General features: G+C 39.6%; 1 protein-coding gene across 1 annotated transcript in view; it reads left to right on the forward strand.

Moving 5' to 3' along the window:
• STARD9 (StAR related lipid transfer domain containing 9) overlaps positions 1–25,858 on the forward strand; it is a 117,705-nt gene that overhangs the window by 71,720 nt on the left and 20,127 nt on the right. The window contains exons 15-23 of the mRNA XM_018564877.1: positions 2,279–2,353; positions 3,964–4,143; positions 5,922–5,961; positions 7,227–7,364; positions 11,029–11,111; positions 11,883–11,980; positions 18,873–19,057; positions 19,942–20,425; positions 22,100–25,092. Coding sequence (XP_018420379.1) covers positions 2,279–2,353; positions 3,964–4,143; positions 5,922–5,961; positions 7,227–7,364; positions 11,029–11,111; positions 11,883–11,980; positions 18,873–19,057; positions 19,942–20,425; positions 22,100–25,092 — 4,276 coding nt within the window. The remainder of the gene's footprint in view (positions 1–2,278; positions 2,354–3,963; positions 4,144–5,921; positions 5,962–7,226; positions 7,365–11,028; positions 11,112–11,882; positions 11,981–18,872; positions 19,058–19,941; positions 20,426–22,099; positions 25,093–25,858) is intronic.

Consider the following 25,858-nt stretch of genomic DNA (forward strand, 5'->3'; position numbering starts at 1 on the left):
TAAAAGTATTAATACTGAGTTACATACATATTGCGCATCCCTTTACATCCATCAACATCCTTAAAGGCTAGTTTTCATAATAACATCTGTGAACTCTATACTACGCATATTGCCCTTCCACATAACTATCCCCTGGGATTCTCCCAAATTTTTTTATTTTTTTTTATATAGTTTCATAGTAGGGAGCTGTGAATTCCTGAATCATGTACAAAGGTTTAAACCGTGTCTAAGCGTAGACTCCCCAACGAATTTGACAGGTCTGCTTTCAAGTACCATTTAGTATAGCGGAAAGGTTGTACCAGGTGTGTTACTTCTAAGGGTGATAGTGATTTGGTTATGAAATATTTCCATCTACGGAAAAAGGATGACGTCTGCTTATCTTTATGCATTTCAGCGTCTAACCTCTCTTTGGCTAACAATTGTTTCAAGTCCCTAACGAGTTCCTGAACCTCAGGGGTCAAGGGGTCATTCCAGTGTCTCATTAAGCATCGCCTAGCCACCAGCAGGCATATGTGTAGCCAATCCAAGCCTTTACAGTTATGTTGACCCAGTGGTCCGGTGGACTGCTCAAAGTACCCAAATAAACATAGTGCATGGTCCAGTGCAGGTTTCCAGGAAATGATAGTGCTCGCATAAGTCAAAGTTTGGTTCCAAAAGTCATACACCAGCGGACATGCCCAAAAACAGTGATGCAAGGTTGGGCGTGCCGCTCCACATTTTGGGCATACCGAAAGCGTATGATGGGGGGTTATTGATGACTGTGCGGGCATGAAAAAGGGTACATAGGCCCTGTGTAGAATATTGAACTGGGTCTCCCTCCAAATTTCGTTTGTCACTAGTGATCTTACTTTTACTTTTAGAAGTTTAGTGAAGAGATCCCGGTCACCGAAATCTTTTTGCCATCCTCTCATAGCTGACTGCGGGAGGAGCTGACCTTTTTAAGCTGCAGGGTTCAAACTGTAATTCCTATTCTAGCCTTATTCTTTGCGGTTACCAACCCAGAACAAGCATGTGTATGTCATGTGTTTTGACACCTGGTATGCATATGTTTGTTGTAGATCAGTGAAGGCAAAGCTGTGGATAACAGCCTTGAAGCTTGTACCTTCAAAAACCAAGCGGTTGAGACTGGAATGTCTACAATGCACATTGGCACAGAATTTGGTGGGCAGAAAACCAGAGGATGAGCACAAGGCATTTTGAAGCAGTGGAGTGGCCTCATGTTCTATTGCTGTGTCTATATGCACAAAGTAGGTTAAAGGAAGGTAGGTTAATCCCTCCCCTAGGTAGGTAGGTTAAAGGAAGTTGGAAACTTAAATTTCAATTTTTAATTGAATACCTAAGCACTGAATGGAGCAATGAGGTCAGCCTTAAGATCAAGAGTTAAGGAGAACTACGAGGTGAGTGGTTTACACTCAACCTCATAGTTAGAGCAGACGTGTGACAGTTTCAATGTCACACGTCGGCTCTATTGATCAGGAAGTGAGCGAACACATACCTCGCTCACTTCCCGATCATGTCCCTGCAGAGAGCAGTGACGGTTAGTCACCGCTCCCCACAGGGATCCCCCCTTCCCCTCTTCTATCCTCCAGCGCTGACTGGAGGAACGGACAGGGAGGCGGCGGGCACAGCTGACTCTGCCTTTAGATAGGCAGAGCCCACTGTCATTCAGCCAATGGGGTGGATCTCGACAGTGTTGTTGGGATCCATCCCAGCTGCAGCGCACTCAGTATACAGCGAGCAATAGCTCACTATATACTGAGCTTTGGGTCACGGGAGGAGGTTAGTATACGTCTTCCCGTGACCCTAAAGAGAACTATGGGATAAAAAGATTACCTCATAGTTCTCTTTTAAGTAATGTTAGACTCTTATTGATCTAGAAATGTAGGGCTTCTGACTTGTAGCAATTGGGGATCCCTGGTTCGAATCCCAGCCAGTTCACTATCTGCAAGGAGGTTGCATGTTCTCCCTGTGCAATAGGGGGTTTCCTCTGGGTACTCCGGTTTCCTCCCACACTCCAAGGACAGGCTGGGAGGTTAATTGGCTCCTGTCTAAATTGCCCATGTATGCATGTGAGATAAGGGACCTTCGAGTGTAAGCTCCTTGATTGCAGGGACTGATGTGAATATGCACTGTGTGAATTGTCGGCGCTATATAAATACCGATAATAATAATAATAATAGAAAGTTAAGCTTGTTCATACATCCAAATATACCTATGTGCATATAATCTATCTATGGAATTGTGAATGTTTTATTTTCCTCATACATTCTTTTGCCAGAGAACTACGAGTCCTGCATTCAGTGAGGAGCGAGATGGGAATATTACGGAATTGGTACGACAGAATGAATTAAAGGTGGGTTTATAAATTGTATTCTATCTAACCCTGTACTTGTATGACACATGACACATGGAAAGGATTTGTCAAGTAATATTTGTAAAGTTGTAAATGTTTTTGAAACTATTTATTTTTGCTTGTTGATGTGCTTTACGTATCCAGAAGATGGCAGTGTGCTCTTTAATACCTCACTGTACCTAATGAAATTAATTCCTTCCCTTTGTTATGTAACTGGCAGGCATTTTTTTCTCACTATTTTCAAGTTGAGTTTTTTAGGGAAGCTTTGATTTTAAAGTTTAGGTCAGCCCTGTCTTATTTCACAGATCTGCTGATTTTGTCTTGTTTTAAGGGCTTGTTCACACCATGTCTTTTGACCTGCATTTTGTTTGCACACCCCTGCCCATACATGATGTGTTCAGGGCACACGGAAAGCAATTGCTTTCAATGTGCTCTGTTCGCACCATACATGTGCTGGTGGTATGCAGAAAAATGCAGCTTAACAGACTTGGGAGTTGATTTACTGAAGGCAAATAGACTGTTCGCTTTGCAAGGGAATTTACACTTTGCAGGGGACATTTCCCTTAGCTTAGTGAATGAGGTGAAGCTCTGCTGACTTCCATCACCCAATCATCTGCAAGCAAAAATACAGTTTTTTTTATTTTTTTTATTTTCCTTGCACATAATTGGGTATTCTTTGTAAAGTGAAATATCACCACATTTGCCAAGCTAAGGAAAACTTGCCCTGCAATGTGCAAATTCCCTTGCAAAGTGAATGGCCTATTTGCCTTTAGTAAATCAACCCCCATGGCGTAAAAAGATCCTTATCTAAAAATTACAAAACCGCATTGTGCCTAAGTTTGTGTTACTGCAGGTGAACATTTTGTGCTTTTATATTGCTGTAATGCCCGGCATCCTTCACAAATAAATAAGAAATGTGGAATATCCGGACTTATTTAAATATTGTCAGTGTTGTAAGCTCATTATATAGGTATACCTGGAACTCCGCACTCTAAAATAGACAAATTACTACAAAGTGCTAGGACATGTGATCAAGTGGATTAGGCTTGATCACTTATACGAATGTAGACAAAGCAAGCTTCCATAAAGACAATACCGTGTACCTGCCTAAATATCCCTATAATGGCATTTAAGTCATCTCATCCTGCAAAACAGTATTGTGTCTTTCATGTCATTCTTTCCGGTTCTTCTACAGCAGACTCCAGGATTTACATACTTAACAGAACCTTGATGACAATGACACCATTAGTTCGATACTGTTAGGCTGTTTCATACTGAATGCAGGAGGCCATTCTGGTCCTGCGTGTTATCTGTGCATGCATGCCCCAACATCAGACATTTCTCGGGTCGGAGGATGGAACTGTACCGAAAAAATTAAACTTTAGTCTCAAATGCAAACCCATTCGGTACTCTGTATTTTCCAGAGTGACTTTCTTAACAGCCATTTAGCATCATATACCCTTTTTATGGCAAATCGTATATGCAAAAAAAGTAGATCAGGTGAAATTACTGCAACCCGTTAACTTAATTCGCAGATATTGATAGCATTTTTATTTCGAAACACTTGATCTATTGTAGGTTTTCTTGATTTTACTGTTATGTGTTTACAGATTGAGCAGCTCACCAAAGACTGGACAGACAAGTGGACTGATAAAGCAGCCCTTATGGAGCAATATAATGTGGACATCGACCATGGGAAAGCTAGAGTGACCATTGATTCTGGTTTACCTCATCTCATTGCTATGGATGATGATATCCTTAGCACCGGGGTGGTGATTTATCATCTAAAGGTAAATGTGTATTCCAATGCATACACCTTTTTCTTAACTATATATGAACAAATCTGATGAAACCTCTGCCCCCTTCCCATGTGTTGCCCAGTGTGGATTACACATGTTTAGCCCCTGACACTTATTGAATTATTGGAAATGTTACTAAGCTGGTAAATGACAGTGTTCAACAGAGTAAACAAACATCTTTTGGAATGTCTAAATTGTCTTTTAAGCTGTTAAATAAAATCTAAGTGTGCTTATTTACAACAAAGATCTGGGGTATTTTTATTATAATCGCACAGTGGACTGTTAGGTTATATTGTACTGGGAAATTTTGCAGACCCTTTCAGGTGGTCAGATCACCTGAATTTTGCAGACCCTTTCAGGTGGTCAGATCACCTGAATTTTGCAGACCCTTTCAGGTGGTCAGATCTGGTGGTCAGACCGAACTCACACACACACACACACACACACACACACACACACACACACATACCTGAATTGCGGGGTTCATCTCCAGGCTGCTGCTGTTTTTTTAATTCACCAAGGCTGTGATGGCTCCGCCCACATAACTGCATCTTTTGGCAGGATCTGTGAATGGAGAATTTCCAAGTCCCATCAGCCACTGCAGCAAAGGGACTTGTAGTTCTCCATGGAATACAAGTACGGTGACATTCATTCTTTCCTCATCTGTGTTACTAAATGTCCGTACCGAGGTACAGCCATTGATGGGAGGAAGAGTGCGCAGGTACAATGCTTTACTGGTTCTAGTCCAAAAAAATAAAAATAAATGCAATTTTTTTTTCTTTTATGAAGAAGTGAGCACTTATTATTTTTTCTCAAAGTGGACTTTGCCTTTAAAGCACTCACATACTGGAGGTCTCTGATATGGAGTAGCTTGCATTTATGTAAAGACAGTCATACATTCTTGTATAGCCAATTAAGCCCGAGGAAGCATGTTTTTTTTATTTTTTTGTGAAAGTAACCTGAAGTACCTAGAGCCACCCTAGGAGAGCATACAAACTCCATGCAGATAATGTATTGGTTAGTATTAAGCCCAGGACCCCAACACTGCAGGACTACAATCGATAACATCTGGATGTGTGTGCTGGTTACAATCAAGGTTATAATAATAGTGACAGCATCAGTAAATTATATAGCCAAGTCTTTGTAAATGCCAAGTTCATTGGGTATATGTGGCTTGATATAAATCCAAAAACTGTTTTTCGAGATAATTGCATTTTCTATAAATATGTATGAGACACTTTATTGGATTCAAAGGAAAAATGACAACTTAAACAAGCAATTGGCTTGTTAATACTGAATTTAGTCCATTCGTCTTTTACCATTTAGATTTCCTCCATGTCACAATTCAGGCTCTTCATATTAAGAACAATGAGCCCTGTATATCTGGGGACTCGTCCTGAACCCCCTGTCACAGGCTGTCACAGGATTTGTTGTTAAAGCTAGGAAGCAGGAAAATATTTTATACAGCATACTAACCTCTTTCTCCCTCCATTTCTCTCTCTTTCTCCGTTCCTGCTCTCCCCGGCTCATAGATGAGGCTTTTCTTGTCATTTCTGCTTAGCATTCATTAGACTCTGCTGTCTTGCTATTCCTGAGAAGGTAAAATGGATTGCCTTGTGTTCCACATTGTGTGTGTTTAGACAAAGGCTTTGCACTTCTAGTTGTGCTGTGCTCACCGAGGTGTCTGTGTTTGAGGTGCAAATCTGTCCTCTATTCTGTCCATTTAATTCATTGACTGCTTCAATTTTTTTTATTCTGTGTTTGTCTAGGAGGGAACAACGAACATTGGGAAGGGCGATCACGATATTGGTAAGAAACACACTGTTTATGCATGACCCATTTCCAGACAGTTCAGTATTTTAGCTGCTTTAATTGCCAGTGTTATGCAGATTTAAAGGGATCGTGTGGCAAAATATGTTGACTCCATTTAAATGATAACAATAGCTAGTATTTACTGGTCCTGATTTTAGTGTGGCTGGTTGCAGAGCTGTAGAATTGTATGTACTATTTTCTTTTTATTTAGAATGTATGCCAGCAATCGCAGCCTAACGAATAACGTGTTATGATCATTGCTTGGTTGCTGCAGCATTACATCAATAAACCAAAACTGTAGATGTGATTAATCTTGTAATTGTATTCTAGGATGCTGTGTAATTGTGTCCATTTATTCAGTCTAGATTACATGCCAGTTGGAGATTTATAGTACAATAGTCCCATACCTTGAAGGGGTGCTTACTACATTGTAGAGGTGGGGTAGCCTAAATGTTTTTTCTAGACATTTCAAAGGGAACATCTAGAAATGTTGATTGGAACCAAGCAGTACCCTGAAAAATCTGCCTTTTGTCTTGAGTTCATAGCATTTTCTGGCAGTGACTAGACACTCCTGTGCCTTTAGACTCATAGCTGTATCTATGTAGTGGGAGATCTAAGTTACTATTGCTCTGACTGCTGGTCTCAGGAGATTTGGAGTGAGATTTTGTGATGTCACTTCTGTGCTGCTCACTGTTCTCCTTACTGGAGGATCTGATGTGAGGATGCAAAATCCCTGCCTCTGCCATGATGGCTGCCTCCACACAGAGACATGGGGTAGAACAAGGCATGGTAAGCCAGTAAAAATCTGGGGAGGGAGAATACAGGCAACACTGGCAGCTCCTGATGTAGAGCAGCTTGAACTCCAAGCATCAAGGAAATGGTGAGAAGCCTTTAATTGGGATGCAGAAATGTTGGTGATGTAGAGCCCTGCCCCTTCCCCTGCTAAACCACAGCTCTATGCACATCCTGGTGGCTGGTGCAGAAAGCTTCAGTGCATGTAGTGAAGAATTATTAATTGTTGTACCTGCCCAGAAGAGGGCAAAGACAGTCTCCATCACACATTTCAAATTTTCATTGTTCACAAATGAATGTTGCATGTCATCCAATAAAAAGTTGGTGAACCTAAACCTGTTTGTTTAATATTTTCTTTTCTTTGGGGGACTATAGGCCTGTGGTGGTCTTAAACAGACAAAAAAATGAATGGCTGCTTATGTTGGTGACCGATATACATAAATGTGCTGACCTTGCTTTTTGGCTGTTAGTGTTGCAGGCTGAATGCACTGAGCAGGATCACTGTGTAATCGAGAACAATTTTGGAGTTGTGGAACTGCGGCCAGTCTCAGGAGCTCTATGCACAGTCAATGGGCAAGAAGTCACGGATGTCTGTCGCCTCTCCCAAGGTTGGCACTTTGTTTTCACCTCATCTTCCCTTTACTCTCTTTTCTCTAATTTCTGCCTCCAGGAATTAAGAGAAACTCTTAGTTCTGGCTATGGGGAGCATGTGACTCACTCTCCATCATCTCTCATTACAGAGCTGCTGCTTGACCATTCAGGCACCTAGCGCTGTTACATGGGAGAAAGAGAGTCCTCAGCCCTGTGTAAGCTCCTCCTAGGGTTGACTTTCAGCTTGCACAGGGCTTATTCTCTTGGCTTCTGGCAGGGAGTATGCAGGAGAATGCAAAATTTAGGTCAACTTGTTGCTTTTGCCATGCATGTTAACTTTAGGGGTGCATTTACACTGGAAACCGAGCCACAAACGAGTCAATAGAGGTACAGTGACTTGAGTTTGCATAGTCCTTTGACATCTGTTGCGTTACTTTGCACTAGATATTTACACTAAGCTATATAAGGTATTGGTTCTGCCTTCTATTGACATGAGTTAGCAGTTTACACCAGTCCGTTGTGTTGCTTTCCTCTGAAAAAAAGTAGATTCTGCTCTTTTCTTTTTTGCAGCGGAGGGCAGTGCAACGCAATGGACTGGTGTGAATTGATCCCACTCACACCTATTCATGTTCAGATGTTCTTGCGTTGGCATCCCTTGAAAAACAGATGCTAATGGATCTGGTGTGAATGGAGCTTAAGGCTGAAAATATGCCTCAAGTCAGTGCAGTTATGTTCTGGTAGGCTAAGTTTTCATAGATAGCATTTTCAGCATCTTATCAGATTGTTCAGCAATACACTAACTGCTTACTTCAGTCCTCCATGAGTAGTTCACCTTATGTAAATGTTATTTTCACCACTACAGTCAGCAACTTCAGCTACAGCAACACCTAAAGTCACATGCAGAGAAATACTACAATAGGGCTACCCATTTTCATTGCACTCACTGAGAACCCATGACAGTCATAAGTTTCCCACCTAACCCAGGTGATAGTCCCTCTGTGAGCTATTTTTTTTATAGATAGTATGTATTGTCAAGCTGCAAAAGTAGTTTTAATTTTTTGCAATCTGGGAGAAGTTTATTATTTATATTGGCAATTTGAACTCTCACTTGCAAACACATATCGAATGGCCATGACAGGTCATAGGCTTATTAATGGACAGCAGCGCCTAAATAGTAACCATGAGAGCATTAAAGAAATGACCAGTGTCAGTCACTTCTGCATTTGGTATTTATCTACTAATAATGTCCTGATGTCATTAACTAGAACAGACATGGGCCATACGTCATTGACTGCTTTTTCACTTAGGTTTAATATATTTACATTATGTAATGTAATCATTTTAACTAGTGACTTAAAATTCACGTCATGTAAAATTCATGTTACTCTTAAGGATACTGGTCAATATTTATGAACACAGGTCCTTTGGGAGGTAGCAGTTTTAGGTTGACATTTCCATGTACACCAAATGGTTGCTTGTGTTGGTAAGTTTCACAAAAACAAATCCTGCAGAGAATGTATTTCTCCAATTCTGATCATTTATTGCTTAGAATGTTAAAATCGTCATTCGTGTTTGTTAAATCTTTAGTGAGTTTTGTACAAAGAATCTCCCTATAAATGGCCACCATGCGATTACATAAACAACATCATCATTGCAAGAGTAGAGTAGCTAAGTTTCCTGACATCCATTACTCTGTTTCTAAATATTTAAAATCTGAAATAATAATTACTGTCATGGTAGTAACTTAGATATGTGTGTGTGTGTGTGTGTGTATATAGTATTGGTATTTGGGTGAGTACTCTTACTCGCCCAAATGCTCCCATACTTGCCTCTGAAACCGGAACTTCCGGTCAGAGGGAGATCTCCCTTTGACCGGCAGTGCCATGGGAGCATGTAGCCAGCTTCCTTTCCAATCAGTAAACTGGCGGTGGGTTATGACCTGCTTCCTGGTTGGCTAGGTAGCCGGCTTCACATGTTGCTAAGCAGCCTGGCTTCCTAACCAATCAAAATTAGGAAGCTGTGCGGCACGTCATGACTCGTGTCCCTGGCTTCCTGATTGTCCATGCTGCCTAGAAACAAGTGAAGCCGGCTTCCTAGCCAATCAGGAAGCCGGACGGCACCTCATGACTCGCCTCTCGAGTTCCTGATCGGTTAGGCAGCCTCTGAAGCTTGTGTTCTTTAGCTAGAACATCGGCTCCACAGGAAATCAGGAAGCTGGGCGACAGGTCATGATCCGCTGCCCGACTTTCTGATAATCAGGGCACAGTGCGAGTACTAAAAAAAAAAATATCGGTGCTCGATACCGAAAAACCGGTATTGATGCATCCCTACTGTGTATATGTTGTAAAAAAACAAAACAGAGTATTGCAGTATGCAATGATACCTTTCTTTATATTTATATTTTTATATTTTATTAGATGTATTTCCTATTTCTACTTACTATGTAATTTCCCCCGACAATTAGTCAGAATACAGTAATCAAAGCAGTAATTTGTAAAGACATTTTCTATTAATCTCAGCTTACTGTGCACTCTAGGAATTACTAGCGACCTCCTTGCTGCCAAGCATAACAGCTAATGCCAGAGAAGTAGGAAGGAGAATGCATTCAAACAGAAAGCTAATTAGTAAATGTTAAAGGGACAGTGCCATCAAAATTGTGTGCTGCCTACAGGGATCTTTAAATATTGGTTTATAGCTGCATGCATTGTCATTGTTCCATGCTTTAGTAGTTGTGCACATGTCTGTTTACTCTCACAATGTGGATTACTCCAGGTACCGGACTTTTGGTGTCTTTTTTATCATAGGGTGTATTTGAATTACAGAATTACATACAGTCACAGTATGCATTTCCCTATACACACTTCCTGGCACAGTTACACTATATGCTTATTTTGTTTTTGTTATATGCGGTGATCAAATGCTGATTTCATGTGAAAAGCCACCACAAATCTTATGGTACATACTTTGTTACTTGTGTTAAGTATATACTGTGCATATACCAAAGATCTGTAGAAAGTGGCATATGCATGTTCATAGAAAAAAAGCAGAATTATTAAACCCACTAAAAAAGTAAAGTGTGGACATGAGAATTAACATTATATATGGTTTCTGTTGCACTTTTGTCCTTCTCAGTTTATATATGTTTCAGGAAAATAAAACTTGTGTAAAAAGATCTGTAAACCTAATGCACTAGTGTTAACTGAACAACTAAAAGTAAGAGCTTGCGTTTTCTTTAGTGCATTGAAGTTTGATATGTCTGTTTTATGTTTGTTGTAACAAACCCCTTGACTTCAATAAAACTTTAATAGAAACCAAAATTCTAACCATAATTACTGTTATAGTAAAAAGCTCAATGTCAATGTCCATTGATTTTAAAATCTATTATGCAAGCGTCAGACTTTTAGAAGGCCCTTTTGTCACTCCCCAATGCAATGCAATCTGCAATGGATATTATATAGTCTCACAATAGGCTGTAGGAACCTTTATAGAATCACAGTAACACAGCAGAGAGGTTTTATGCAGGACACAGAAATTCAAATTATAAGACACATAACATGACTCTATGATTTTCTAATCGGGGAATTTGCTCTTAGAAGGAAATAATATGTATTGTACAATGTGTTGTTATTTTTTTAATATGAAGTCATAGTACATAATGCATTATGCCCTTTTTCTCTTTAGGAGCTGTAATTGTTTTAGGGAAGTCTCATAGATTTCGATTTAACCACCCAGCAGAGGCCGCTGTCCTGAGGCAAATGAGATCTGTAAGTTTAAGAATGACTGGAAAATTATAAAATATGTAACTGTATGCATAATCTCTTTATATGGTGTTCTGCCTCCATTTTTGATCATGGCACTAAATTCAATTTTTAGATTTTTTAAAGAACAAAATGCATTAAGCTTTTTGTACTAACATATAAAAAAATATACACAAAATGGCATAGGACTACCTGATCCCCACGCAGTGCAATTCCACCATATAGGCAAGCAGTCAGTGAAGACACATTAAAAAAGACAACTGCAAACCAAGTGAATGGGGCCCAATAATGGTAGCAATAGGGATGACATATTATCTTAATAGAGAAACAGGTGTTCCCATACCTACATATAAAGAAAAAGACAGGATGTAGAGAAAGGACATGTAGGGAAGATGGAGAAGGAAAGGTGTGCCTGGTCGAAGCTCATCAAAAACCAAAAAGCTGCCCAAGTAGTGATGATATACAGGTCTTAGAAATACATTTTTCAAATTTACGTGCATTTAGTGACATCATCCAGTGTAACAAAATAAACCCAGAAATGTTGTATTGTACTAATTATAAAATGTGATAACATCACCCTACACTATGACCTATAATCATTCCTCCACTGCAGATTTGTAAATGAAAGGCAGATACTGATTAGTTGGTATTTTAGCTCTTCTTTGAGACCCATTAGTAATGTAGTAATGCTCTTTAGACACAATTACATGAGACACTTTTTACAAGAATTCTACTCATTTTAATGTTACTTTAAATACTGGTTCTTTCCTTTTGTAGGACAGCCAGGCATCCTTTGTGGGTGACTCTTCCCTGGACTGGCTGGACCTGTCTGGAGATTATTCTTCCGAAGAGAATTCTCTCATCTTCAACACCAGGTATGTTTTGTGCCATCTAGAATTACATTACCTGCATATTTTGCTTAGGAATTGTTACCAGTGTTTTTCCCATACCATACCTTATCATCATAAAAACTACTCTGAGCAGAAGCTATAGAGTTGTTAGACATATTCAGTGATATAATATGGTACACTCAGTTCATGAACCATAATGGACATACTGTGCCAAATATTGTGCATTGTCATCATAGCAGCTTGTCATTTCCATAAATTGCTTGTTTTGTAGAGAATATAGAATATACCCGTGACATATTTTAGAAAGTGCTTTGTTGTGAGGAAGGCAGCAATTATTTCCTTCTTTTTCATTTGTATTTGTAACATTGTGATGTTATAGAGCATGAAAAAAAGTTTTCTGGGAAAATATATTGATGTGGGTTGAATGACCTTAGCTGTCAATTCAGTAATACCTCATTCAACCTGGAAGACTGTCAGCATCTAGTGGCAAAAAAGGTATTACTGAATTGACAGCTGCAGTCTGAAGTTGAGTATTGAAGCAAATAAAAGAAAAAGATTATACATAACATTTAAATCTCTTGAGAAAGACAGAGTAATCACACTAAACTAATCTACAAAGCTCCCAGGTGTACTACACCCCATCGCTTTTATGTTCCATGTGTATCCGCTCCTCTCCGCATTGCTTTAAGTGGTGTGGAGAGAGAGCAGACTTCTTTTACTCCTTTTGGTCCTGCTCACTTATTCGTGCCTTCGGGTCGGCAGTTACTGAATTTTTGGATTGGATTAATCTAGGCCTTCCCAATGTGTGCAATCCTTCGTTTTGTCTCCTTGGTTTGCTGAGTGAGCTTCCGTTGGATTCTGGGGCTCAACGTCTTCTACGTATCCTCCTTTTTTATGCCTTTATTCTTTTGGTGTGGAACAGCCCACAGGCTCCTTTCTTGAGTTGTTGGAAATGCATTATAAATCTGTCTCTTCCCCTCTATAGGATAACCTACGAGCAGAGAGCTAGGCCCCAGCTATTTGAACGTATTTGGGGTCCCTGGTTATCTTCTACCAACACAACGGTTGATTTAACATGATCTTCATTCACTTTCTGGCCGCTACTTTTTATGTTTTGCATGCATAATGGTAAATGTACAAGAATCATTGATTCTGCTTATTTTCCTTTGTGGTGAGACAACTCTTATCGGTGTTGCTGTTGTTTGTAACTTACCTGATTCTTGCTTGTTATGTTATGTTGTGTTTTTGGTTTTTTTTAAAAACAAAGTTCATTAAAGTTTTTCACAATAACACAAAGATGAAGCTCTGTTATCCAATAGTTATAAGTACAAAAGTAAGATACATAAGATAATGATACTCTATAAGACCTCTATGAACATTGAAACATTGGCATATATCAATCAAAACTAGTCACAACTCCAGGTAATATAAAAAGAAATATAAAAAAAAAAAATCCACCTCTAGCACCCCCAAGGTATTCGACAACTTAACCTTCAGATACCATTCTGTATGTAGAAACAGTTTTACAATTTAAATCGTGTTATTTTAATTTATATTGTTATTTTAAAAATCAATAAAAAATACCTTTTAAAAAATCTACAAAGCTCTACATTTAATGCTATAAGCAAACCCTGGAAGATCAAGCTTGTTAAAATGTGAAAGTCACATCACAATTTACTGCACTATGCTGCAATAATAACTCAACATATGTGCTCACTAAAAATAGAGTTTAGTTTCCCTTTAAATGGCAAGGCTTCAATTAGCTAGCATGTCACAGTGATAACATTATACAGTATATGTGTATGTTGGCCTTCTAGCTGCTGTGGGATCTGTGACAAAGACAACATTTCTAATGTGTTTTCTCTACCTGTCTTTATCACAAGCTAATGATATAAGTGTCAGGACTCCCTTGCAATAAGTAGATGATTCCCAGAATCCTGTCAGTTCATTCCCTCGTTCTCGATGCTGAGCTACTATAGTAACAGAAAGCTGCATTATGCTGTAGAGTCGACTGCTTCCAGCCAAACCCCTGCACCAGCCTGGGCGGGCCTCGGCATTGGAGTGTGTGTCCTGGCTGAGAGCATGTTTGGATGAAGACATTTCCTCCGTATAAATCACTGTGGGATTTTTCTTGCAAAGCAGAGTAGCAAATGGAATTACACTCTGATTTCTTCTTTTTTTTTCCTGCAAAACTGGAGCTTGCCTAATACAGAGAAAGGTAAGATCATTGTATCTCTTGCTTTATTAAATAAATGCAGCAGCATCACCTTACAAAGGCTGTTCTCTAAGTTTACTATCTAATCATTTAATTTGGTGTTTTTTAATATGGAGCAGATCAGAGAGATTAAATTCTGTTTTCTGATATGTTAGCTTTTGTAATGTTTTGCGTTGGCACAAAAAATTTAAATATATTTGACAAGTATAAATTCAGAAACAATAAACAGTGTTTATTGTTTAATACATTTCTCAGGCCTCTTTATAGTTCACTGCCTCTGTCCTTCGTTTTGTAACCTCAAGATGTGCTTATGCATGGGGCACAAGTTCTTGTTTTGTCTGTATGCCTTTGCTTGTGCTCAGAGCAGACTCATGTAAACTATTATTAATGCCAACTTCGGGCGAAAGCAAGTAGGATCTGCTATACATTTGTGGCTGAACTAATTGGTATTTTAAAAGCTAAAATTGATTGTTTGTCTTATCCTTTTCATTTATCAGCCATAAACACAAACTGGTCCTTTCATTTTGTTCAATTATACTTCTAGTCGAAAACATTGTTGCTATAGTTTTCTTAATTACGAATCTTTATAGATCTGTAAATTAAACTGAAATAACATGTTCTTTGTACCCATCCTGTCAGTGTTCTCTTTTTGTGCCAGCTCCTACCACTGACATATGATATGAGAAGGAGCAGATAAAAAAAAGTAGATGATGCATTAAACAGCAGAAGAGGAATAAGGATGACAGCATCCCAGCATGCACCTTCAAAAACAAATCAGCAGTGTGAATTCATTTATTTCTATTTTGACAGGTTCCTTTTAAATCGGCATTGAGTTTAGGAGTCTTGGGTTAGGTGCTAGAGGAGTGTCAGATTGGGTGGAATAGAGGACTGGGGGTGACTTCACTAAACTGCTTTGGCTGATACGACTCAGGCTACCCTGCAGCACTTAATACAAGTTATAGCTTTCCAAAATCCTTTTTACTATGATCTCCTGATACCATTTGTTGACGACTTTCCCTCAGGTACTTGCCGATACCAATTACCGATACTTTTCTTAAAGGGACATGTGAAATTTTTTCTAAAACAATACAGACTAATGATTTTAGGGCAGTTTCTTTATAATTATGAAGAACTGTAACTCAACCCATGATTATACAGCAATGGAGAATGGCAACCGCTATAGAGGGCTACAAATCCAATGATTATTCAGCAATGGAGAATGGCAGCCAGCAATCATGGATTGCTGAGATTTGGAGACCTCTATCCATGATTATACAGGGCTGTCTGCGGTCTCACCAGGGCTGCGTGCGGGTCTCACCAGGGCTGTACAGGTGGCTGCCGGATTCTCCAGGGTTCTGCATGCGGCTGCTGGGCACTACAGGGCTGAAAGGGTGGGATCTGGGCTTGTGCCGGGCTCCAGGGCTTTACTGTTGGGTGTGGAGCTGTCCTGTGCTGTGCTGGCGCCAGGAAGGAGGAGGAAGCAATGTGCGGCCGGACCAGCACCATCAAAGACAGCTGCCTGAGGTTCCCAGCAAGAGTGGGAACTCAGACAGCCGAACTTGCTTAAAAATGTAAAGGGCCGGTATTGGCCTTTTAGTATTGGGACATTTTTACGAGTACAAGTACTCGTGAAAATGCCCTGTATTGGGCCTGATACCAATACTAGTATCGGTATCGGGACATTCCTACTTTTTACTAACATTTAATAATTGTATTTAAATTAGCTTGCATGTTTGAAAAGTGAAATTACCCTTCAAATGTATGGGGTAAAATATAACACCAGTCAGTTTTTTTGTTTTGCTCACAAATGTAACTGCATGCATGCTGAATTAGTTTTTCAAATTTGTGATATTAATCCATAATATTGTCTAGGAGAAACAGGTATAGATGAAATGGACCGTCATATATGCATGCCTAGATCAGCTGAATGCTTGCTGCCAGACTATAGTACCTTCTGCTGTAGAGGTTGTGTTGTCCAGTCCACAATGATGGCCTTTATTGTTTAGCTACAAGTACACTGTAATGTTGTGTTAGGTTATTGCATACCTGAATTATGTATTTGGCACTGACGGATTCCACGTAGGGCCATTGAGGTTTGTTTGGTTTATATTGATGTTTAGGATCGGATTACTTTCATCATCGTTATCTGTACTAAATAAATTATCAATTAACTGTTAATCCTCTTTGCCAGGAATGTCATTGTTATAAACTAATGCAGGGAAAAGTGCAGTGGATCTACATTCTGGCCCTTTTCTGTTATCAGAAACAGTTGTTGACTCAGCATAATGCGCTCATTTGTTCACAATGTCCACAATTTGCTGCTTCGCAGTAACTAGAGACATTACTGTATGCTGCATAAAAAAGGGACAGGGTTCCTGGAATAGGAATAGAGTGTGGCAATGGTTCAAGCATTAAAAAACAGATAGCAAATCATGGGGATCAGGAATATAAACTGACCTCCATATACACAATAGTTGCACTTGTTACTATTGTTAATAGTATTCAGGATTTATATACTGCTAACAGTTCTTTACAAAATAAAAGGAGACAGTACAGTTACTAATTAAACCCTTTCCCTGCCACCAACGTATGGCACACGGCGGAACACAACTGTTTCCAGCTGGCCACGTCAGTATGCCATAGGTTGGAGCCTTTTACCGTGCTGCTATAAGTCCATGGTCGCTTTAGCAACCATGAACTTATATCAGAAATGTTTCCTTGACGGTCCACTTTAAATTAATAGCTGTCATCTGCAACTGCCGACAGCTATAAACAAAAATTCTGGGCACCCCCTTGCTTGCATCTGTAGCCTCTCCTCCCTGCCTGGAGCCTCTCCAGGCTGGGATCTGTTTCTCCTCGGATCCCTGCGGAGGAGGCAGCTGCAAGTTCAGGATGACTGAGCCGTAAGGAGATCAGAGTCGCCGGCTGTCACATCCTGGATCGCTGGCGGCTCTGTGATCGTGTGTGCCGAGTGGGTTGGATGGCTGAGCGGGAGGATCGGTAAATATGTGCAATATTTACCAATCCTCTGTGCAGAGCAAACACTGGAATGCTCATCTGACCTCTGCAATGTTTGTAAATAACTGGGGACACAGTACTTTTTGCATTCCTTCATTTTTTTTTAGCATTTCGCAAAAAGGCGCAATTTAAAATTTACAAAGATTTGTTATTTATTAACTTAATATACAATTTTAGATTTAGTCGGAAAAGTATTTGTTTTTTGTGCACTGATACTGATTTTAGTGCGCTTTATCAATTGAATTGTGTATTTTTATCGGTTTAATATGAATTTGAGAAACATTTGCACAATTATCGCAGGGCCTACAAATTTAGTAGCACCATCTTTTTATTCTACTGGGCCTGTGCTTTCAGAAAATATATGGTTTGGGGGATTACAAACGGTAGCAACGCAGCAATACTGGATGGCTTGGTAGCGAAAGGGTTAATTCAATCCAGGAGGGTTTGGAGGGTCCTGCTTGTGGGAGTTTAAAATCGAAAAGGGAAGGGCAAGTAATACAAGGGGTGATGACTGTGAGGGATGAGTTGATGGAAAAAGTAAAAGTTCAGATTTTAGGTGAAGGCGGAATATACTTCCCTAAAGAAATGAGTTTTCATGGGTGTCCTAAAAGTGGACAGAGAAGGAGATAGTTGGGCAGATTGCTGTAGGGATTTTCAGTGGAAAGAAAAAGCTGTGAAGGAATCCAGTATTTTGGATTTCATGTGTTGAACGAGTGAAGGCCAGTGGAGGGATTGGCAGAGAGGGGTGGTGGCCACTGAAGGTTGGTAAGGTGAGAAAATCTGTCAGCAGTATTCATGATAGACTGAAGTGGGGAAAACCTGTGCACAGGTAAGCCAAAGATGAGGGAATAGTAATAGTTGAGGCGACAGATAACAAGGGAGTGAATCAGCATCTTTGTGGTCTCGTTTGTTACTGTTCCTATAGGCTGGAGGGGATAGCTAGCTTAGTGGTAACTGCATTCCTCAGTAATGATCAAAGTGAGTAATCTCCGTTCCAGATTTTTGGGAGGTCTTATTGAAGGTGGAAACAGGAAAGGTAAAATGTAAGGTATATCTAAAGCTATTTTGTTTTTAAATGTACATAGAATAGGGAAGCATTAAAGCCCATGTCAGTTTTTTGGTGTTTTTTTTTGTCATCTGTGTCCTTCACACTCCTTCATATATTCCCCCTCCCCACTTCATCAGGGCTTGTTGGTAAGGCCACTTTAGGAATGTCTGGAGCTAAAAGGACTAAAGTTATTTTAGATATATTATCAAATGTTGGTCCCACAGGTAATGCAACATGCAGCTACATCATAATAATATGGCAGAGGTTTCATCCTCTCATCACTCTTTAGAAAACTAAGGGAACAATGTTTGCCTTAGATACACAAATGTATTAGTAATAAGCATATTTATGGACCTGAGTAATGTACACCATATTAGGCCTAACAAAATATTTAATTAACTTGTGTATGGGCACAGCATTCCTAACTCTGAGATCCATGCTGTGTTTATAACAGTGATTAAATATTTTTTTTTAAAACTCTATTCAAAGGTGGAATTGACCTTTTAAGTTGAGGGATGATCTCCAGAACTGTTCATTTCTCACTACAAGTATTAGCTCTGCATTTATTGATTTTTACAAACAGAGCTATGCAGCAGCAAGGAAGTTCTTAATACCTCTCTTTTGTTTATCAACAGTTCAGAGATAGTGTCTGAGGATTGTCAGCAACGAATAAAAGATCTGGAATCTTCTTGTCAGCAACAAGTGGAAGAGCAGCAGAGATATGTGGAAGATTTGAAAAGGCAGATCCGGGTTGCACAGGTGAAGGGAGAGAATGAACTGGAACAGGAACAGACGCTGATCAATCAGCAAATAGAAGAAAGTAAGAACATAAGCAATGTATTTCATCTATAAACACCAGAGACACCATTACAACTAGCTCCTCCTAAAATGTTTCTTATGCCCCACATCTTGAATTACAATGCATGGCTGTCTCATATTGATCTTCAATCATCTGCATTGAAAACTAATTTATCAGTATCAGATCACTAAGGGGGCTATTAGTATTAAAATCAAACTTCAATTGCACTGCCCTGGCATGCAAATACCCACATATTTTAATCACATTGATTGAAAAGGGGGGTAGTCATGTTGGCTTGGCTGATTTATTCAAAATTTGGCGATGCTTATTGAAGATGAACCTTTCGTAGATTCTCAGATTAGGATACGAATAGTTAGGTCAAAGCTCATGGGCAATAAATCACCTCTTTCCAACTAAAGGATAACATATTACCTTGGGCCATTTGCAAAAAAAATATTTATACATTTTTAGGCAGTTCCTTAAAGGATAAGGATAGTTTTCCGAAAGTTTCCTCACTCTTTTTGCAACCCCCCGACACCAAGCTCATCTAAACCCATTCTCTACCTTAGCTGCATATCTACCTAGTTCTTGCACAAGTCCAGGCGCATCCCGCCACACTTTTTACCTCCGGCCAGCCAGACCTTTCATCTCGCTGTCTGAACATGCGCTGTATGACTCTTTAGACTTCTATGGGACTATCTCCCCAACCTTTATTGGAGTCTATGGGGTTCTACAGTGACTAGGCTGAACTTGGTGCAAGGATTGGGCAGCTATGCATCTGAATCTGTCTTTCTGTTTCTAAACTAACAGTCTGTTTGATTTTTAGACAATGAGACCTGATTTTGATTGTTTGTAAATGTTTATAAGATATACTATATCAGGATGTGTTTTCTATTTGATTGCAGACCAGCAGTGGCTTCTGAAAGAGACGCAGCGGCTGACAGCAGTCTGTCAACAAAGAAAGGAATCTGCAGTACAAACCGAGTTCAAAACATATGCAGAGGTTGAAATACAGAACTGTGTACAAACTGAAATCCAGCCATCCCCAGAGGAGCTGAACAGAAAGCAGCTGTTGCAGCTGGAACTTCTGCGCAAATGCTCACTTCGGAGGGCTGAGCGAAATATCAGGAGGAAAAGAGTGAAATTTCAGCTAGACAGGATTGTAAAAAAGCAAAAACTCTTAGAAGCAAAGAAAACCCTTCAGCAGCTGGAGGCTGCATGCTGGATTAATGAAGATGCACTGAAGCCAACTTATCTACACATACCTAAACTTAAAGAACCTGTAGTACGTTCCACATCACCAGATAGAACTAGAACTTCTTCTTCTATATTTTCATACTATAGGAGGCGTTCTTTACCTTGGACTTTGCAGACACTTCCTACATACAGGTAAGAACTGGCCACATATCATGTATCCTATGAGCTCATTACCAGCTATGGGTAGAAATCTAGTTTAGGAAACAGACTTTCTTATATATATTTGGGAGCTTTGACAGCTATGCTTGGCAATCTGGTTAAGGTATTTTAAGTTTTCATGCATTTGGGAGATGTTCTCTTAGATGACTAGATCAAGTAGTGTGTAAGCATTAGCTAAAAGCTTGATGTGCAAAAAATTCCTACATCTTCTCAGCATAGCGGTAATGGCGAATCAGGTTCATGGGAGTACAAGTTATTTTCAGGATACAGTGGTACCTCGGTTCACGAACGCTTCTGTTCACGAACAATTCGGTTCGTGAACAGGAAGTTTGGCAAAATGTTGCTTCCGCTCGCAAACTCCGCGTCAGGTGACGAACACAACTACAGCCATATTCGCGCGGTCTGATCACAGTTTGATTTTGGTTCGTGGAACAAATTAAGTTCGTCAACTGAGGTACCACTGTAATTTGTTGTTGGGCATCCTACTTTTGATTGAAGTTTGAACAGCCGTAGGGGTAGAGTTCTCAATGTGACTGGTTTAATTACAGAACATTTCTAGAAAGATGTCATTAACATATACGATTACAGAGTGTATTTTAAAGTGTATTTCCACTTTTGTAGTAAAATTTGAGAAAACCCCTCTGTATGTTTGTTATGTGATCCTATTTATGCAGCATAAAGAAAAAAAAGAAAAAACAATTAGGCGAATTTATCAAAACTGGAGCAGACAAAATCTGGAGCAGCTGTGCATGGCAACCAATCAGCTTCTTTCTTTCATTTTCAAATCTTAACTGAACAAACTGAAAAGAGAAGCTGATTGGTTGCCCTGGTCAACTGCTTCAGATTTTGTCTGCTCCAGTTTTGATAAATTCCCCCCCAATATCTCTTATCTTTTAAGGTGTTTTGTTAAAGCAGGCAAGATGGCCGATTCCAGGATTTTCTCCAAACCCTTACTGTGACCTGTCCTAATGGAAAGGCTTAGGTCTAAAATTTGAGGATTGTGTTTCTCTCATTCACTTACTTTTACATAGAATGGACAAACCACCTCAGACCCCTCACAGCCTCTCCTAACATTCCAAAGAATGATACATTTGTAGAAATGTTAACCCTTAAAACCCCAACTCAAGCAAAAGCAATTTAAACTGCAAGAAGCATTTTTAAAATATTGTTATTAGCTAATGCTATGTGAATAGGAACATGTGGCAAAAATAAAATAGGTTTTATCCCAATTTGGCTGCAAAAGTGGAAATATACTTTAAGTTAAGGAAGAAATCCAGGGTTTTTTTTTCGAATTAATCCTTGCAGTGGGCTACCACTGCAGGTCAAAGGTTAAATGCTCGTTTTGGCCTGGGGCAAAAATAAAGGAGATCTAATCACCTGATCCTCTGTCCTGCAGCAGTGATCACTGGCCTCTCTTCCCCTCCGCTCCCGCTGTATGCTCACACCTAATGGACCTGCATTAGACCTGATGCCGTCATGAGTCCTTAGACCGCTGGAGCCCGGGGGAGAAGAGACTGCAGGGACTGGTCTAACAGCAGCCATCTTTATTTTTGTCCCTAGACCAAAGCGAGCAGTAGGGATATGTTGTGTCCTGTTTTCAATGTTAGTAACCAAGTAAAACTGCCATTTATTCCTTTTTTCCTTTAGTGCCCTCTTAAAAAGAAAATGTAAAAGTGAGCTGTTACAAAAATCCAAGACCCGTGAAAACAAAAAGCCTCTACGAGCTTTGTCAATAGATTGTCTTAAAACCTCACCCACTTGTGGCAGCTGTGATGAAGTTGACAATGAATCATCCATTTTAGAAGTTGGAACTACACAAGCAGAAAACAGAACCATCAACCTACTCATAAGTCACAGGAATTCCGGTGTTACCTTTTTTCCAAGTGATCCACAAATGAGCAAAAAACGGCAAAAAATGGATAAAGCTGGTGGGAGATCAAGAGGACTTTACGGCTGCCCTACTGAGCCACCAAAGAAGAGAAATGCAAGGGCTGCTATAAATACAGGAACCAAGGACACAAAATTAAAAGAAACCAAAAAACAGTCACAACCCACTGCTGGAATACCTAGAAAGAACACAGTGTTGGAGAAGATCAAACCAACAGCAAAGAGCGAGTGCGTCAAATCTCCACCAGAAAAATATGCCAAGAATATTCAGAGATCACCTGGCCCAGGAAAGATTGCTCCTAGAGATGCATTTACAGTGAAGGGAGCAAGAGGAAACATGACAACATCAATGCCAAATACTAAAACAAAACCAGTTAATGTGGCTAATAAAATATCATCTTCTGTTGACAACATATCCAAGCTTAACAACCATCCTGAAGATCGCCATGTAACTGATAGGAGGTGGATGAGCACAGATAGACTCAATAAGGGACTTTTGAGATCTAGTATACAAAGACTAGAACACGGGAAAGAGGATGAAAGCAGTGACTCTTCTGATGGTGAAAGCTTCTATTCTGTAGATTCTCTGTCTTCTGCATATGCTAATGCCTTAAATGAACAACTAAAGCAGGAAGAAAGAGAGAAACAGAAATTCGGCAGGAGGGATTCAGACAGTGAGGACAGCCAAATGTCACAGGACTCCTTGGTGGAAAGAGAAAACAAAAAAGATAGACCCAATAAACGAAAATATAACAGATACAAGACAATTGTGACTCATTCTGGCTCTCCTAATAGTTTAACAGAATATCACAACTCATTTCCTTTAGTCACAACTGGGTCCGTGACCACTGGATTCTCCAAAAGTTTTTCTCTGGACAGTTTGGCTGATGCTGATGAAGTACCAGATGTGGATTCATCTGAGGAACGTCCAGCAGAGATCTTCTGGAAGCTTCAGAGTCCTAGGTGTGTAAATATGAATGATGATGACCAGAAGAATGTAGACATTACAACTACTGGAGAAAATACAGCTCTACAAAGAAGTGCCTCATTTTACCTTAAGATGAATGAGGGTGCTACCATGGGATACAGAGATACCTCCACACCTTTGAATGTTCCTGATGTAAAATCCCAGCAAATTGACCCTAGTCCACCTGTTCTTAATGGTGAACATACTTTGCTTTTATCACCAAGTGAAAAGTGTACTGTAGAACCTGTTGTAAATGATCTACATCAAGACGTTACTGGTGCTGACGGTTGGGCTGCTAAAACAGATTCAGACTTCACACAAGATGAAGGGAAGGAAGTATCTACTAAAAATAATGTTATTAAAAGCAGACCTAGGGCATGTCCTGATATAAAAGAAGAATTGAATGCACAGTACTGTGTGGGTACAGAACCACTTCACGAAAATCTAAATATGTGTAACCTTGAGGGAGATCATCCAAATACTAGTTATAGCAAAGTAAAATGTTTAGAAAACAAAAAGCCTGTTTATGAATGTAATAATATTGACAATGATTGTTCTAGTAAACATTTAGGTGAATTCAGTACATCAAAGGATCATCCTAATTTTCCCGATGTATCACACAATTTCATGGAAGGTGAGAAAAATAAACAGAAATCTGTTCCAGACATGGAGAAAAAAGATGTAGCTTTGGAGCTAATTGGTTATGACAAAGAGAATGCAAATAAAATGCTACAACCATTGCCGGACCCATCTACAGATGAAAAAAGCAACAAAGATACCACAGTTTCTGTGAAGACTTCTGTTAATAGGGATCCTAAAATGTCTATAGAAACACACAGCCAATATATAAAAGATACCCATAAGGAGTCTGTTGAACCAAATGAAGTGAATATTAAAGTGAGCAGTGAACAAACAAATATTACAGAAGAGCTGACAGTGTGTGATAAAAACCTTTCTACATCACTGAATAATTTAAATATAAAGCCTATAAGCACAGTATTGTTAGAAAATGCAAACCAGGATATGAGGCAAAATACCTGCGTACAATTTACCACTAATGAGATGGTGTCTGACATTTCTCGTTTGAATGAAAATGAAGAATGTAAACCTAGAGAGATGGTTGTTTTACAAGAGAATGGTGAAATGCATGACCATGCTGATGTCACTATGGAAAGCTTTGATCAAAATGTTATACAAGTAGGGTCAACATATGTGCAGACTGACTACCTGAATAACCAAACAGCCGTTCTCAGTGATACCTGTTCAGAATATAACAAGTCTGGACTTTTACTTCACAATAACTTAGAGATTGAAAAAATCCAGAAAAACATAGCTGGGTTTACAAATGAACTACAAACAGACCAACAAATTCATACTGTCATTGCAACCACCAATTTAGCATCACAGGTGACATCATACACTGCAACAATAGATCTAAATGGGAACAGAGACTGCAAGCTAGAAACACAACAAAGTTTATGTGAGAAGGACACTGTCTGTGAAAATAAAACCGCTGACCCCCTTCATAGAGTTAACAATGGACTTGGCAGAATTGCAGCTGATAAAATTGCTGATGTTAGCACTCCAGTTATAATGCCCAACCAACCACTGTCAGCTGCCAAAAACATAAGCCACACAATGTCTATTCAGCAGAGTGACGCAATAAATGTAACACCGCTTGCAATATATAATAACCTTCTCCAACATGTTAAAAACCTTGGTGAAGATGATTCTCCAGCCTCTAGAACTGAGGACGGATCTGTTGATGGCCGTAAGGACTCAGAAAGTAATGTTTTTAGTGGCTCACCTTGCTTACTCTCCTGTACATCACCAGAGGCCAATATGGAAGTCACCAGAAGTTCCCCAGTAATAAATATCACTGATCTTCCTCCTATTGAGCACACACTACCAAGGTCAAGTACAGCACCGAACATAAATATTCCTGAGTACAACAGCCTTAAACTTAAGGAAAGCAGAGTAAATGAATGTTGTAGCAAACATCCTTGTAATACCCCATTGAATCATCCAGAAACCTTTCAGTTGACTGCTCTTTCCAACAAGACTTGTACATTTCAACATCAAATTCTTGATATAAATAGTAATGAACAAGGTGAATTGTGGAGTTCTTGTGAAGATATTGCAGGACCACTATCCAGTCTCCATAATTCTTCTGGTGAGGTGCTAATTCAAGAGAAAGAGATTTTACTAGAAGAGAGAATGCAGGATTTACAGTCTTTATCTGCAGAGTCTCAACCAGGGCATGGGTTGGAAACAAATCCTCTACAATATGCTGGTCATCCCCTTGATTGTGAAAATGACACACACTGTTGTAAACCACATTCTGGACAGTTTAAAGGAATATGTCCTTCAGGACAAGCAGTCCACACAGACATAAAGATGCCACAATCATTTAATGGTACTAAAAATGACAATCAAGACATCTCCTCAGGGATCTTATCAACAGGCATAGATGTACTGTTGTGTAAAAAAAGTAATGGTGAAGGTACTAAAAATTCATTGAATGTCATTGCTGGTCAGAAGCTTCAGTCCCC

The sequence above is a fragment of the Nanorana parkeri genome, unplaced genomic scaffold, assembly GCF_000935625.1.
Source record: "Nanorana parkeri isolate BGI_ZX_2015 unplaced genomic scaffold, ASM93562v1 scaffold791, whole genome shotgun sequence".
Lineage (NCBI taxonomy): Eukaryota > Metazoa > Chordata > Amphibia > Anura > Dicroglossidae > Nanorana > Nanorana parkeri.